Source organism: Salvelinus alpinus, chromosome 1, assembly GCF_045679555.1.
Source record: "Salvelinus alpinus chromosome 1, SLU_Salpinus.1, whole genome shotgun sequence".
Taxonomy (NCBI): Eukaryota; Metazoa; Chordata; class Actinopteri; order Salmoniformes; family Salmonidae; genus Salvelinus; species Salvelinus alpinus.
In genome coordinates, this window is record NC_092086.1 from 73,990,924 (window position 1) to 74,007,876 (window position 16,953).

The 16,953-nt window shown below is 40.4% G+C and overlaps 2 protein-coding genes and 1 long non-coding RNA gene across 3 annotated transcripts; 1 reads left to right on the forward strand and 2 right to left on the reverse strand.

Moving 5' to 3' along the window:
- Positions 1–1,280: 1,280 nt before the first annotated feature.
- Positions 1,281–4,519, reverse strand: LOC139530256 (class II histocompatibility antigen, B-L beta chain-like). Its single transcript, XM_071326495.1, has 5 exons — positions 4,381–4,519; positions 3,363–3,647; positions 2,552–2,824; positions 2,127–2,237; positions 1,281–1,954 (listed from the first exon to the last, which is right to left on the reverse strand). Exons 1-5 carry the CDS (start codon positions 4,442–4,444, stop codon positions 1,905–1,907), a joined length of 783 nt encoding a protein of 260 aa, XP_071182596.1. The 5' UTR covers positions 4,445–4,519; the 3' UTR covers positions 1,281–1,904.
- On the forward strand, positions 4,508–12,519 carry LOC139530263 (uncharacterized). Its single transcript, XR_011665991.1, has 2 exons — positions 4,508–4,643; positions 11,461–12,519. It is a non-coding gene; the product is annotated as an uncharacterized lncRNA (long non-coding RNA).
- On the reverse strand, positions 11,191–16,660 carry LOC139530253 (H-2 class II histocompatibility antigen, A-Q alpha chain-like). The gene is made up of 4 exons (XM_071326482.1): positions 16,513–16,660; positions 13,425–13,700; positions 12,398–12,673; positions 11,191–11,563 (listed from the first exon to the last, which is right to left on the reverse strand). The coding sequence occupies exons 1-4, from the start codon at positions 16,580–16,582 to the stop codon at positions 11,388–11,390; spliced, it is 798 nt and encodes a 265-aa protein (XP_071182583.1). The 5' UTR covers positions 16,583–16,660; the 3' UTR covers positions 11,191–11,387.
- Between the last annotated feature and the right edge of the window lie 293 nt (positions 16,661–16,953).

The window sequence follows — 16,953 nt, forward strand, 5'->3', positions numbered from 1 at the left end:
TGGTAAAATGAATGGCATTTATGACAGTTATTTGTAATTAATAAGTGTTTAACAATTGATTTAGAACATTGAACTGAAACCCTGTACTGGATGTTGGAGATCTTGGAAAATTTATTTAACTATACACATGTAACATTTCATTATGTTTCACCATGAAAACAATTCTCATGGGCACACAAATCCAAAATAATTGATAGAAAATATTAAAGCTAAATAAATGGTCTACTTCTTCTGGCCAAAGACGGCACAGAGAGCACCGATACCCGCGCAACCGCCCCAGAAATTGCAAAAAACAAATCAAACAACGATCAATCAATCAAATTTAAAGCCCTTCCTACATCAGCTGATGTCACAAAGTGCTGTACAGAAACCCAACCTAAAACTCCAAAGAGCAAGCAATGCAGGTGTAGAAGCACGATTAATCAATGCATTGGAGCAAAGGCATAGTCTATTTTTATCAAGGGTGCATGGCAAACAAATGTCGAAAATGAAAAAGTACAAAGGAAAATGTATGCATTTAAAAGAGCTCAGCTGAGGCCGGAATTCAGCACTACTGAGTGGACAGTGCCATGGACAGAGAGACAGCTTGTGCAGCCACCTAGAAATAAATGGTTTAACCATAACAGAGAGGTGGGAGTATTATTCATATTTTCGTTTAATTTGGAAGCTTTTATTTTCATATTTACCATTACATTTTAAACAAAGAACCAAAAGGTTCTATATAGAACCCCAAATAACAATTTTTTATAAGAGTGTAGACTGACATGTATGAATAAATATTATTCATATTTTCTTCAACATACAAAGGACCTCATAAGATTCTTATAATATTTTTCCATATGGGTAAGCAATTCAGGCACGTGTAGCCTGGCATTTTATATAAGATGTACAGTACATAATAACAATTTTGTGAGATGGTAGACCGATGCCCTCTCACATCGGAGAGACAGAGATGGTGATCTTGCTTATAGCTTATTTTTATGAACAACTTGCAGACATCTCCGCAGTACCTTCCACACACTCAACAGAATCCTCCATTTGAAAAAACTGAACCCTTGAGGCAGGAGGCCACAGGTGTGAGCAATCAACTAATTAACAGTCAGTACAATGGATCAGTTCACAATTAAAGGGACATTAAAGGGAGAATTAAAGGGACAACTCAGTCTACATTAAAACACAGGTAAAGGTTGGGCTGGTGAATAAAGACACATTAACTGGATTTAGATTCGATGATGAATAGGATCCTTGAATAGAAACACGATAGAATACATTTGCACAAATGACAGTGAAGGCTACTCCTCCACAAATTCCTAGGCAAGCTAATGTCTTGAAATTAAACTGTAATATCAACAAAGGCTTGGGCTAAACAGAAATTATTTCTGATGTTAAATTCTGATGAAAAAGGTTCCATGTAGAACCTCCCACTGGGCAAATACTGGTCAACGTTGTTTCCACTTCATTTCAACTAAAAAAATATATGTGAATCAATGTGGAAAACTGATTGAATTTGCAAAGTCATCAACTTAAGGGCATTTCATATTTTTTTCACTGAACTTTTTGCCTAAATGCAATGACATGGTGGCATTTTATTGATTTCACGTTGAATTCACGTTAGTTGACAACTAACTAGACATTGAACTGACGTCTGTTCCCAGTGGGCTTTCAAAAAGGGGTTCTTTGGATGAGAAGGGTTCTAGGTAGAACCCCTTCCCCTCCACAAATCACCCTTTTTTCCCAGAGTGTAGTTGGTTAACTGTTGGCAAGCAGGCCATGGTTGGTGCAATGTTGGCATTTTGAATAGGGGGGGACAGCTGCTAGAGGCAACAGCGATTAAAAAGCAAACTATATCAGGTACTATCAGTTAACGACAGGGATTTGATCAGCTAGCCTTCGTCCACACGGCCTCAATCACAAGTCCCATAATCACATTCACCAATAAGACCCGACAGCCGTCCTGTTGAAAGTAAAAACAGAGATACTGAATTAAGAGCCATGAGAATAAACCATCATCGAGCACTGAGTCTACAACAGTAGTACAGGTAGATAGCAGTACAACCATAGATATACAGTGAGTAGCATTATCTGTGCCTTTTCAGTAATTTTTCATGAGTCTTGTGGTTCCTCACCAGTAGATTTCTTCCAGTAGATCAGTCCAGCTACTACAAAGACCACACCCAGCAGCAGCCCACAGACACCGATCACTATCTTATTCTTCTCAGACTTAGGCAAGGAGGGGTCTGCAATTACACATTTAACAAAGATTATGGTCTCCAAACCACACGCAAAAGAAAATAGTATTTTAATCTCCCTATTCAACAGAGACATTGGGCTATACGACACAAACTGGTGAACATTTCAGAGATGACTTGTGACTGTTCTACTCTTCAGCTGATGAGTTAAGAGTTGACTTTCCTTGTCCCCATGTTCATATTAGTGAGCCCTAAGATGAAATAGCCACTGTTCTGCAGCCCCCTGTTGGGGAGTTGGGTGAAGTCGCTCTCACTTATACACTTACTCCACCCACACACCCTTACTCCACCCATACCCTTACCCCAGTGATAAAGTTTGGGCTCAGTCTGGCTGATGTGCTCCACCATACAGATGATTCTCTCTCCAGTTGTGGGTGTGTACTTCAAATAGGACTGTATCTGGTAGCTCCAGAGTCCATTGGCCAGTATGTCAGTGGAGGTCACATCTGAGGTCACTTCTTCCCCGTTCCTCAGCCACGTCACTCTGATGTGTTTGGGGTAGAAGAAGTGGACGCTACACACAAGGCTGGAGTCACTGGATGGCCCCTCTAGCCTCAGTGTGACGTTGGGCTCAACTAGAGAAGGAGGTCAATGAATCAATGATGATACGTTATAACTGGAAAAATAAGGTTTCAAGCAGAAATGTTGAGCGCTTGCTACAGAAATCTGTAGCCTAAAATGGTGGGAAATGTGCCTGACCAGCACTCCAATGTTGAATTTCCAAATTTGTTAAAATTAGGTTAAGGGTTTGGTTGGTAAAGGGTAAGTTTAAGATTTTGGCTAGTCGAGCTGTCAATGGGATGCTAGTCAGAAAAGTCCCCTTAGTCTGTCCCTTCCCAGCTCAAGCAGTTAAATCCACAGTCAGTAAGATTTCCAGTTGTTTATGGTTCATTCCAACAATTCCTCCTTTATTTTGAAGATTATGGTTTTGAACCTTACTAGATTATTACAACTGACCTACAGTATTACTCCATGGTCTATGTTTTGTTGAAATGCAATAATGTCATTGAAAAAAATGTGACATGTTATCAAGTACTGCAGAGCATATGCTATAGACATAAAACAAATCAAGTGAGGGAGAACTTCCAGTTGTTAGTGAATTGTTATAATCACCCATAAACATCTCTACTGTGTTGTAGATCCGAGTAGCGTATGGCTTGCATAACACATCCATATCTGTTCTCCTCCTGGGGATCTCATCTGGGTCCTCATTCCACTTTTCTGCAGATATCACTCCCAAAGCCGTGTATCCTGTCCACCTCTCTGTGGTGCTGTTGTACTGAGCCACCATGATGTTGTTATAATGATGCTCTAAAATATACTCCATATCATGTACATCTCTGGAGCTAAACCTACACCATGCATCATCGTGTGCAAAATCTTCATCTGAGGAATGAACTATAATAACAGAAAAAGGACATGTAAAAATATTTTTTAATAGACAGATTTGAAGAGTTATGCACACTTCAGAAATATAATTATTAGGATATATCTGGCCGCCAGCCCATTAAATGCCCCCCTGAAGAAATTGGTCCAAAAATACTTTGTGCAGCCCTCCATTGAATTTCAAAATCCCTATGTGGCTCTCGAGCCAGAATTATTGCCCATCCTTGTTTTAGAGTGTGTAAATTACTAGCATATAACTAGCCATACAAATGTGTTGTTTCATTGCAAGAATATGGGACAAATGTAAAACACTTTGGCCTAGATTCAATCAGATCAAGCCTTAATTAACCGCCGATTGCAGACACATGCATAGCATATGTTTTAGCGGTGTTGGAGGTGGAACTGCCTTGGAGTCATTATTAAATCGTTGAGCAGCTACTCTTGCGATCTTTGTCAAGAAGCCACACCCACCCCAATCGCGTTAGAAATTCAAAACGGGAAAGTGAAGGCTAACGGAATAATTACACTCAAAGTGAAAAATTATTAAACGAAATAATGAGGATTTCTATAATCCTAATCGACGTGTAAATTATGCCTAAATCTCACATTCCAGTGTTCGAATTTGTAAAGAAGGCTGCATGGGATTTCTGTTAATGCGACTCCGTTCAGCCAATTGCAATGTCCACTTTCTTTCACTGTTGAAAAGCAATAAAATCTAATTTGGATTATGTTTGTTTGAACTCACCCACTTCAGACAGAGAGGAGAAGAGGAGCAGCAGGTGGATGGAGAAGCAATTCAGCACATACATGATCAAGTCTCAGAGTTAGAACTTTTCAACTGTGAAACAACACTGAGGAAACTAAAGTTATGTTTCAAAAACCACCCTTTTAAACAGCTGGGAAACTTCAGTTTTGACAGCCAGCAGGACCGTTGCCAACCTGGACTCAGGGGTAGACGTAACATAGTAGATGTAAATCCGGACACGCCAATTAGTATGATATGTTACGGTATGTATTACGTTTTGGCTGTTCTTCATCCATTTTGTATATGATATGTTATGGATTACAATTCCTTTGATATGTTACGAATTGCAATTCATACAATATGTTACGAATTGCAATTCATACAAAAGGTGTAGACCTTACAGTGAAATGCTTATTTACGAGCCCCTAAACAACAATGCAGTTTCAAAAAATACAATTATGTTAACAATTTGCTAAACGTATTATATGTTACGAATTCCAATTTGTTTTGGATAACGTTCGCAAGGAAGCTAGGTGACTAATGCCAACGTTAGCTAGGTGACTAACATTGGCTCGGCTAAGGGTTAAGGTTAGGGTTAATTAAGGTAAGGTTTAGGAGTTATGTTAAAGTGGCGCTGTATGATGCAACTTTTAAAGGAGAAACCACTGTATGTAGATATTCCATAAAAAATCAGCCGTTTCCAGCTACAATAGTCATTTACAACATTAACAATGTCTACACTGTATTTCTGATCAATTTGATGTTATTTTAATGGACAAAAATGTGATTTTCTTTCAAAAACAAGGACATTTCTAAGTGACCCCAAACTTTTGAACGGCAGTGTACATCAAAAGGTGCCATGTTATGGGCAAAGACACAAAACATCCACATCAAATTAAGTATTTTTCTTGATTTAATAACATGGAAAACAACCACTTTTGTGCAGTATTAATTGACCATCCATACAAACCACTTAATGTAAATGTACATAACTGTGTTGTACATAGGCTGGTCATCTAGGTTTGTACCTGTAGACTTTCCATCGCCATGAAGAAAAACAATGCACAATACAGTAATTGAGTACATTGAGACATAAAGTGGTTTGTGATGATGTGGCTCAGTTGGTGGAGCAGCGGCATGCAATTCTAAGGTTGTGGGTTCGATTCCAATAGGGCACTGGGCCTTTACTAGTCCTGTATTAGCATACCTATATAGACCTCTTTACTGCATTCATTTCAAGAACCATACTCTTTCACTTCCTAAAACCTTCCCTTTAGGTGAATCCCCATGGCCACTGTTAGTACATACTGTACGTTGATTCAGAGATAGCAGATAAAATTAGGGTTAGGCTTCTGTTGTAAGAACAGGGTAAATATGTGCTTAAAGGGACATCACACTCCAAAATCAAAACGTGTCCGTTGCCAAAATCCAAAAGGAAGGAAAAAATAGGCAATGTAATCTCTAGACTGGCGGTGCTTATCTTTTCCATTCATTTTGAATTTCTGGCATATGTCAAGCTTTTTTAGCACCTTTTTACCAAAAGTAAATGACTGTAAGTCGCTTGAGATAATTCATCTTATTTTGACATTAGACTAATTGTGGATGTCTGAAAACATTGGAGTGCAATGTCCCTGTGATTAAATGGTAATAAGAACGATATAAAGTAAGGTATTACTCAGTCCTGTTTCAAACGGAGTTAGCTTCCCCAGTAGGCCGTCATTGTAAATAAGAATTTGTTCTTAACTGACTTGCCTAGTTAAATAAAGGTTACATAAAAATAAAACAGTTAAACTTACTGTAGTATTTACTATGGCAAATCTGTGGATGGGGGAGAGAATAAACATAAACATGTTTACTTCTCAGAGTTAGTTCCCCTCTGAGCTTTGGAAAACTGCAAGGGGAGGCACCAGTCATATGAAGGTGGAGGAGATAGTTTCATGAGATTTCGGGAAGCTAAAAATGTCGCTAAAAATCCCCTAATGTACAAAACTTAATTCAGGAACATACTTTTAACTCACTGCACACCTCAAAAAGAGGGTCCTGTTTGTTACTGTTAAATTCACAAAATAGATTTCCCAGAGAGGAAGCCACCAATTGAAATCCAGAAAGTATCCATGAGGCCAAATCTAATCCGAACAAATGTAATCGAGGGCGAATATTATTATATTAATACATGGAGGACAGCACTTGCAACCATTCTCCATCAATGACCTTGCTTCGAATTAAGACAGAAACATAACAAAGAAATGGGAAAAGAGAACAAACAAACACTCCACAGCAAAATACTGGATGACTCAGCACACACAGTGGGACTGCAGTTTTGTTATTAACACCCTCATCCAGGATACACTGCTGTGTAATGTAATGCACTGTTGAAAGTTCAGTACTTTCAAACCTCGCTCACACAAAAAGCCCGACACATAATTAAATTAATTCCAGAAAAAAACATAGCAGTGGTCAAATGTTTTTTGTAAGTCAGAACATTTACATTTGAATAAGCTTCGGAATGTACAGTACTAGTCAAAAGTTTGGACACACCTACTCATTCAAGGGTTTTTCTTTATATTTACTATTATCTACATTGTAGAATAATAGTGAAGACATCAAAACTATGAAATAACACATATGAAATCATGTAGTAACCAAAAAAGTATGAAACAGATTCTTCAAAGTAGCCAGCCTTCGCCTTGATAACAGCTTTGCACACTCTTGGCATTCTCTCAACCAGTTTCATGAGGTAGTCACCTGGAATGCATTTCAATTAGCAGATGTGCCTTGTTAATTTGTGGAATTTCTTTCCTTCTTAATGCGTTTGAGCCAATAAGTTGTGTTGTGACAAGGTAGGGGTGGAATACAGAACATAGCTCTATTTGGTAAAAGACCAAGTCCATATTATGGCAAGAACAGCTCAAATAAGCAAAGAGAAATGACAGTCCATCATTAATTTAAGACTTGAAGGTCAATACAGAACATTTCAAGAACTTTGAAAGTTTCTTCAAGTGCAGTCGGAAAAACCATCAAGCGCTATGATGAAACTGGCTCTCATGAGAACCACCACAGGAAAGGAAGACCCAGAGTTACCTCTGCAGCAGAGGATAAGTTCATTAGTTCCCCGCCTCAGAAATTGCAGCCCAAATAAATGCTTCACAGAGTTCAAGTAACAGATACATCTCAACATCAACTGTTCAGAGGAGACTGTGTGAATCAGGCCTTCATGATTGAATTGCTGAAAAGAAACCACTACTAAAGGACACCAATAAGAAGACGAGACTTGCTTGGGTCAAGAAACATGAGCAATGGACGTTAGACCAGTGGAAATCTGGTCTGATGAGTCCAAATGTGAGATTTTTGGTTCTAACCGACGTGCCTCTGTGAGACGCAGAATAGGTGAACGGATGATCTCCGCATGTGTGGTTCCCACCGTGAAGCATGGAGGAGGAGGTGTGATGGTGTGGGGGTGTTTTGCGTGTGACACTGTCAGTGATTATTTAGAAGGCACACTTAACCAGCATGGTTACCACATCTGGTTTGGGCTTAGTGGGACAATGACTCAACACACCTCCAGGCTGTGTAAGGGTTATTTGACCAAGAAGCAGAGTGATGGGAGTGCTGCATCAGATGACCTGGCCTTCACCATCACCCGACCTTAACCCAATTGAGATGGTACAGTGGGGAGAACAAGTATTTGATACACTGCCGATTTTGAAGGTTTTCCTACTTACAAAGCATGTAGAGGTCTGTAATTTTTATCATAGGTACACTTCAACTGTGAGAGACGGAATCTAAAACAAAAATCCAGAAAATCACATTGTATGATTTTTAAGTAATTCATTTGCATTTTATTGCGTGACATAAGTATTTGATACATCAGAAAAGCAGAACTTAATATTTGGTACAGAAACCTTTGTTTGCAATTACAAAGATCATACGTTTCCTGTAGTTATTGACCAGGTTTGCACACACTGCAGCAGGGATTTTGGCCCACTCCTCCATACATACCTTCTCCAGATCCTTCAGGTTTCGGGGCTGTCGCTGGGCAATACGGACGTTCAGCTCCCTCCAAAGATTTTCTATTGGGTTCAGGTCTGGAGACTGGCTAGGCCACTCCAGGACCTTGAGATGCTTCTTACGGAGCCACTCCTTAGTTTCCCTGGCTGTGTGTTTCGGGTCGTTGTCATGCTGGAAGATCCAGCCACGACCCATCTTCAATGCTCTTACTGAGGGAAGGAGGTTTTTGGCCAAGATCTCGCGATACATGGCCCCATCCATCCTCCCCTCAATACGGTGCAGTCGTCCTGTCCCCTTTGCAGAAAAGCATCCCCAAAGAATTATGTTTCCACCTCCATGCTTCACGGTTGGGAGGGTGTTCTTGGGGTTGTACTCAACCTTCTTCTTCCTCCAAACACGGCGAGTGGAGTTTAGACCAAAAAGCTCTATTTTTGTCTCATCAGACCACATGACCTTCTCCCATTCCTCCTCTGGATCATCCAGATGGTCATTGGCAAACTTCAGACGGGCCTGGACATGCGCTGGCTTGAGTAGGGGGACCTTGCGTGCGCTGCAGGATTTCAATCCATGACAGCGTAGTGTGTTACTAATGGTTTTCTTTGAGACTGTGGTCCCAGCTCTCTTCATGTCATTGACCAGGTCCTGCCGTGTAGTTCTGGGCTGATCCCTCACCTTCCTTATGATCATTGATGCCCCACGAGGTGAGATCTTGCATGGAGCCCCAGACCGAGGGTGATTGACCGTCATCTTGAACATCTTCCATTTTCTAATAATTGCGCCAACAGTTGTTGCCTTCTCACCAAGCTGCTTGCCTATTGTCCTGTAGCCCATCCCAGCCTTGTGCAGGTCTACAATTTTATCCCTGATGTCCTTACACAGCTCTCTGGTCTTGGCCATTGTGGAGAGATTGGAGTCTGTTTGATTGAGTGTGTGTACAGGTGTCTTTTATACAGGTAACAAGTTCAAACAGGTGCAGTTAATACAGGTAATGAGTGGAGAACAGGAGGGCTTCTAAAAGAAAAACTAACAGGTCTGTGAGAGCCGGAATTCTTACTGGTTGGTAGGTGATCAAATACTTATGTCACGCAATAAAATGCAAATTAATTACTTAAAAATCATACAATGTGATTTTCTGGATTTTTGTTTTAGATTCCGTCTCTCACAGTTGAAGTGTACCTATGATAAAAATTACAGACCTCTACATGCTTTGTAAGTAGGAAAACCTTCAAAATCGGCAGTGTATCAAATACTTGTTCTCCCCACTGTATGTGATGAGTTGGACCGCAGAGTGAAGGAAAAGCAGCCAACAAGTGCTCAGCGTATGTGGGAACTCCTTCAAGGCAGTTGGAAAAGCATTCCGGGTGAAGCTGGTTGAGAGAAGGCCAAGAGTGTACAAAGATGTCATCAAGGCTAAGGGTGGCTACTTTGAGAATCTCAAATATTATATATATATATATTTATATATATATATTTATTTGTTTAACACTTTTTTAGTTACTACAAGAAAAAACCCTTGAATGAGTAGGTGTGTCCAAAATTTTGACAGGTAGTGTATCTGTAATGAATACTCAGGGAGAAAAAGGTGTAGATTCACGCGCAGGGTGCGACAGATGCTTAAGGCCCGGGGGCAGTATTCGGTAGTTCGGATAACTGACGTGCCCAAAGTAAACTGCCTGTTACTCAGGCCCGGAAGCTAGGATATGCATATAATTGGTAACATTGGATAGAAAACACTCTGAAGTTTCTAGAACTGTTAAAGTAATGTCTGTGAGTATAACATAACTGATATGGCAGGTGAAAACCCAAGGAGAATCCATCCAGAATAAAAAAAATTGAGGTCACAGGCGATTCCAATGCTTGTCTATGGGATATTCAAAGGAATTCCTCCCAGATTGCAGTTCCTATGGATTCCACTAGATGTCAACAGTCTTTAGAAAGGCACTTCGTTATTTATCTCCGGTATTGAACATACTACATTCCGTCTTAAATTTAATCATTTATTTACATATTAGGGTACCTGACGATTGATTAGAAATGTTGTTTGACTTGTTTGGACTTAGTTTACCGGTAACTTTTGGGATTCCTTTGTCTGCATGTTGAACGAGTGGAACGGGTGGATTACTGAATCAAACGCGCCAACTAAACTGACTTTTTTAGGATTTAAAGAATGACTTCATGTAACAAAACTACCATTTGTTGTGTAGCTGGGACCCTTGGGATTGCAAACAGAGGAAGATCTTCAAAGGTAAGTGATTTATTTTATTGCTATTTCTGATTTTTGTGAAGCCTCTGCTTGTTTGGAAATGTTTTTAATGCTGGTGTATGCGCGGCGCTGTCCTGAGATAATCGCATTGTATGCTTCCGCCGTAAAGCCTTTTTGAAATATGACAACGCGGTTGGATTAACAAGAAGTTAAGCTTTTAAACGATGTAAGACACTTGTATTTTCATGAATGTTTAATATTACGATTTTTGTATTTTGAAATTTGCGCTGTGCAATTTCACCGGATGTTGTCGTGGTGGGGCGCTAGTGTCCCACCTAGCCCAAAGAGGTTATTAAGCCTTCGCAGAAGGCAGGAATCGTGGTCACAGGCAGGCAATGGTCAAACACAGGTAGGCAGTCAAAAACAAACAATACCTCACAACCATACAAACAGAAAGACCTGAACTAAATAGGGAGCTGATGAGACCAGGTGAGAAATGATCACAGGAGAAATCAATTAACAAAAATGAAAGATAGGGCTACGTTCAAGAACACAAAGAAAAAGAACACAAGGTTGACTAAGAAAAGAAAAGCAGAACCTTACAGTATCTCCCAATTTATTTATTTTTTATTGTAAAAAAAATACTTATTCTAAAAAATACAACTAACCTTCTACACTTTTTCAAATAGACAGAAATCAACAGTGAGTAATGGCGTACAGTGTTGACTGTGATTTATCAATATTGTGCAGAATGTAATGTGATGATTATGACACTTAATTGCTTCAATCGTAATGGCTAGATCTCTCTAGTCCAGTGCCTCACTTCCCATCTTTTTTCCTGAGACTCAGTGGCTCTCTTTCCTTTGTAGATGAAGAATATTCCAGTAGCCACCCCCAGCAGCCCAAGAGTGAGGCCCACTCTACAGAATACAGCAGGACCAGGACCAGCACTGGACCCACTGACCTTATATTCTGGAAGACAAGATGTGTCACCAGAATCAGCACAATACACAACCACTCATCACACACTGCCTTGGAATGGCTTGTTTCAGGTCTCAATTTCAGAGTTGTTTGAGTTCCTTCTTAAGGTTTAATATTAAAGTAAATATACTGAAAAAATATATAAACGCAACATAAAAGACCCCAGACATTTTCCACTTTTGTCCACAAATTTCATTACATCCCTATTAGTGAGCATTTCGCTTTGCCAAGATAATCCATCCACCTGACTGGTGTGGCATATCAAGAAGCTGATTAAACAGCATGATCATTACACAGGTGCACCTAGTTCTTGGGACAATAAAAGGCCACTCTAAAATGTGCAGTTTTGTCACAACACAATGCCATAGATGTCTCAAGTTCTGAGGGAACATGCAGTTGGCATGCTGACTGCAAGAATGTCCACCAGAGCTGTTGCCAGATAATTTAATGTTAATTTCTCTGCCATAAGCCACCTCCAACGTAATTTTTGAGAATTTAGTGTATGTCCAACCGGTCTCACAACTGCAGATCACATGTAACCACGCCAACCCAGGACCTCAACATCCGGCTTCTTCCCTGGCGGGATCGTCTAAGACCAGCCACCCGGACACATCTGATTGGCTGGGCCTGGCTCCCCAGTGGGTGGGCCTCCCCTGGCTGCGCTGCCTTCCCAGTCATGTGAAATCCATAGATTAGGGCCTAATGAATTTATTTCAATTGACTAATTTTCTTATATGAACTGTAACTCGTTGAAATTGTTGCACGTTGCGTTTATATTTTTGTTCAGTATAGAACCATGTACAAAAATATTATGTCCTCTCTCACCCCTGGTTTTGGGGTCCTTCAGGGCCGTGTGCGCCACAGCGCAGATGTAGACGTCTTCCTTTTGTGGGGTGAAACTCAGCCTGGAGAACTGGTGGAACGTTCCATCTTTATTAGGATAGTAACGACTGAGAGATAATCCCTCAGTCACCTCCATTCCATTCTTGGTCCAGTTGACTTTGACAGGCGGGGGAAAGAAATCATTCACAAAGCAGATGAGGGTGTTCTCCACTCCCAGTTCCACCTCATCCCTGGGGTAGATGGTGCTCTCAGGGGCATCTGGAGGGCAACAAAAGCCTGAAACTGTATTCACTCAAAAATTGAAGTTTGTCAGACTTTCGAAATGTCAGTGCCTATTGTCCCATTCATTTGGGATTAAGGCAGATACTGTACATAGACCTACTCAAAAGATAGCATATTTGTTATTTGTTATTTTATTAGGATCCCCATTAGCTGTTGCGAAGCAGCAGCTACTCTTCCTTGGGTCCACACAAAACATGAAACATTACATAATAAAGAACATTAATAGACAAGAACAGATCAAGGACAGAACTACATCCATTTAAAAAAAGGCACACATAGCCTACATATCAACACATAATGTACACACAAACAATCTATGTCAAATAGGGGAGAGGCGTTGTGCTGTGAGGCTTTATCTGTTTTTTTTAAACCAGGTTTGCTGTTCATTTGAGCAATATGAGATGGAACTGTACGCTTTCTTGAGTTTGTTCTGGATTTAGGGACTGTGAAAAGACCCCTGGTGGCATGTGTGGTGGGGTAAGTGTGTGTCAGGGCTGTGTGTAAGTTTGGGATTTTCAACTCATTAATGTTTCTTATAAAAAGAAGAAGTGATGCAGTCAGTCTCTCCTCAACCTTTAGCCAAGAGAGACTGGCATGCATAGTATATGACATTAACTCCGCTTGACAGACCACTCTGACAAAGATTGATTTTGGAGACGCACAAATCATATTGAATCACTGATTATTTATCAGTTTATGTGAGACATTCCCATCAATCTTCACTTACCTTTGTTTTTTGGTATTCTCGGTTCAGACTGTTTGCCCCATGCGACACAGTTTTTGCACCAAACTCTGCTAATGGTAGCATATTCACAAGCCTTTTCTTTATCCTCTGGTGTAATAGATATGAATTTAGGTAATGTAAACACTACATCTGCTATTAGACATGTATTACTGTTTTTATTGAAGTCACCATAGACGACTTCATCTCCATCAATCTCAAGTCCCACCGCAGGATCACTTGACTCAAAGCATCCGTAGATAAAGTGAATTTCATGATGAACTGAAATGGGGGGAAAACACGTTACTTCAAATTAATCAACTGAGGTTTATATAATTTTTCCAGGATGGTAATATCTACACTACCGGTCAAAAGTTTTAGAACACATACTCATTCAAAGGTTTTTCTATTTTTTTTAAAACTATTTTCTACATTGTAGAATAATAGTGAAGACATCAAAACTATGAAATAACACATATGGAATGATGTAGTATCCAAAAAAGTGTTAAACAAATCAAAATATATTTTATATTTGAGATTCTTCAAATAGCTACCCTTTGCCTTAATGAAAGCTTTGCACACTTTTGGCATTCTCTCAACCAGCTTCACCTGGAATACTTTTCCAACAGTCTTGAAGGAGGTCCCACATATGCTGAGTACTTGTTGGCTGCTTTTCATTCACTCTACAGTCCGAATCATCCCAAACCATCTCAATTTGGTTGAGGTCAGGGGATAGTGGAGGCCAGGTCATCTGATGCATCACACTCCTTCTTGGTAAAATAGCCCTTACACAGCCTTGAGGTGTGTTCGCTCATCCATATATGTATATGTCATATTCTTATTCCATCCCTTTACTTAGATTTGTGTGTATTAGGTAGTTGTTGTGGAATTGTTAGATTACTTGTTAGATATTACTGCACTGTCGGAACTAGAAGCACAAGCATTTTGCTACACTTGCATTAACATCTGCTAACCATGTGTATGTGACCAATACAGTTTCATTTGATTTGATGTGTTGGGTCGTTGAAAAACAAATGATAGACCCACTAAGCCCAAACCAGATGGGATGGCGTATCGCTGCAGAATGCTGTGGTGGCCATGCTTGTTAAGTGTGCCTTGAATTCTAAATAAATCACAGACAGTGTCACCAGCAAAGCACCCCCACACCATAACACCTCCTCCTCCATGCTTTACGGTTGTCACGTCTGCTCCCACTCCCCCTCTCCGGTGCTCGAGGTCATCAGTTCACTCATCATTACGCACACCTACCACCGTCGTTATGCGCGCCTGCACTTAATTTTGTGACTCACCTGGACACCATCACGTCATTTACCTCCCCTATATCTGTCACCTCCTCAGTTTCATTCCCGAGTCAGCATTGATGTTGTTATGTTTCTCCTGTCCAGACGCTGTTCTTGTTTTGTTTCATGTCTATTTATTATTAAATCCACACCCTGTACTTGCATCTCATCTCCCAGCGTCTGTCAATACTGAACTGTTACAGAATGCTGACTCCACAATTGGAGGCATCAGGGATGTTTTTTATTTTTTATTATAATTTTTTTTGGGGGGGGGGGGGTGACGTCGGGTCCGGGTGCCGCTACCGACGCAATCGGGGATACCTCAGCTGGCTTGTCAGGCTCCCACGCCTCGGCCAGCCCATCAGGCTCGCCCAGGTAGGACGCCAGGTGGCGCCCCTAGTGGGGGGAGGTAGTGTCGTGTCTGCTCCCGCGCCCCCTCTCCGGTGCTCGAGGTCATCAGATCACTCATCATTACACACACCTGCCACCATCGTTACGCGCACCTGCGCTTAATTATCGGACTCACCTGGATTTACCTCCCCTATATCTGTCACTTTCATTCCGGAGTCAGTATTAATGTTGTTGTGTTTTTCTGTCCAGACGCTGTTATTGTTTTGTTTCAAGTCTATTTATTATTAAATCCACACCCTGTACTTGCTTCTCGTCTCCCAGCGGCTGTCGTTACGGAAGCGTTACAACGGTGGGAAATACACATGCGGAGATCATCCGTTCACCCACACTGCGTCTCACAAAGACACGGCGGTTGGAACCAAAAATCTCCAATTTGGACTCCAGAACAAAGGACAAATTTCCACCAGTCTAATGTCCATTGCTCATGTTTCTTGGCATAAGCAAGTCTCTTCTTCTTATTGGTGTCCTTTAGTAGTGGTTTCTTTGCAGCAGTTTGACCATGAAGGCCTGATTCACACAGTCTCCTCTGAACAGTTGATATTGAGATGTATCCGGGTGGCAGGTAGCTTAGTGGTTAGAGCGTTGGACTAATAACCGTAAGGTTGCAAGATCAAATCCCTGAGCTGACCAGTTAAAAATCTGTCATTCTGCCCCTGAACAAGGCAGTTATCCCACTGTTCCTAGGCCATCATTGAAAATAATAATTTGTTCTTAACTTGCCTAGTAAAATAAAAAGATAAAACTTCTGAGGCTGGTAACTCTAATGAACTTATCCTCTGCAGCAGAGGTAACTCTGGAGCTTCCATTCCTGTGGCAGTCCTCATGAGAGCAAGTTTTATCATAGCACTTGATGTTTTTTGCGACTTCACTTTCCAAGTTCTTGAAATGTCCGCTATTGACTGACCTTCATGTCTTAAAGTAATGATGGACTGTCGTTTCTCTTTGCTTATTTGAGCTGTTCTTGCCATAATACACAACTGATTGGCTCAAATGCATTAAGAAGGAAAGAAATTCCACAAATGAACTTAAGAAGAAACACCTGTTAATTGAAATGCATTCCAGGTGACAACCTTATGAAGCTGGTTGAGAGAATGCCAAGAGTGTGCAAAGCTGTCATCAAGGCAAAGGGTGGCTATTTGAAGAATCTCAAATATAAAATATATTTTGATTTGTGTAACACTTTTTTGGTTACTACATGATTCCATATGTGTTATTTCATAGTTTTGATGTCTTCACTATTATTCTACAATGTAGAAAATAGTAAAAAGAAAGAAAAACCCTTGAACGAGTGCGTGTTCTAAAACTTTTGACCGGTATGGTATATCAAACATGAACAAAGGCATTTACACTAGTACAGCATAAAACATAAATCAAACTCTTACTTTCTGCAGAAGTGCAAACGGCTCCAGTGAGAATCAGAATAATCACAGAGTAGTTCATCTCGAAGCTCATCTGTGTGTTTGAGAGAGTGCTGCAGAATCTCTTTCCGTCTCTGATGGGAAGCTCTGAAAAGGAGGAAACTACAAATGTGTTGTTTCTGCTATTCTAATTCCTTTCATTCTTACGTGACCACACACCAAACTTATACACCCAGGCTAAGTTAAATACTGTTGTGGAAATTCACCACTAAGGACTCAAACTCAAAATAAATGAAGCAATCTTTATTAACGCAAGGAGAGGTTCACAAACTCAATACAAGCTTGATGAAAACTCTGAAGAGGATGTTCCCATTCAGTTATTTTATACTGCTACACAAACAAGTTATAAGCATAGATGGTTTCTGTATGTGACAGACTGATACCACATGAAGGCTTCTTACCTTG

Excerpts from the sequence above, each read along its gene's own strand:
- LOC139530256 (XM_071326495.1), bottom strand. The coding sequence starts at position 4,444 with ATGTATGTGCTGAATTGCTTCTCCATCCACCTGCTGCTCCTCTTCTCC. Across the intron at positions 2,238-2,551 it reads GCCCAAACTTTATCACTGGG|ACCCCTCCTTGCCTAAGTCT; the intron begins GTAAGGGTATGG and ends GTGTAATTGCAG. Across the intron at positions 1,955-2,126 it reads CTACTGGAAGAAATCTACTG|GACGGCTGTCGGGTCTTATT; the intron begins GTGAGGAACCAC and ends TACTTTCAACAG.
- LOC139530253 (XM_071326482.1), bottom strand. The coding sequence starts at position 16,582 with ATGAGCTTCGAGATGAACTACTCTGTGATTATTCTGATTCTCACTGGA. Across the intron at positions 13,701-16,512 it reads CGTTTGCACTTCTGCAGAAA|TTCATCATGAAATTCACTTT; the intron begins GTAAGAGTTTGA and ends CCCCCATTTCAG. Across the intron at positions 11,564-12,397 it reads GAAGGACCCCAAAACCAGGG|AATATAAGGTCAGTGGGTCC; the intron begins GTGAGAGAGGAC and ends CTTGTCTTCCAG.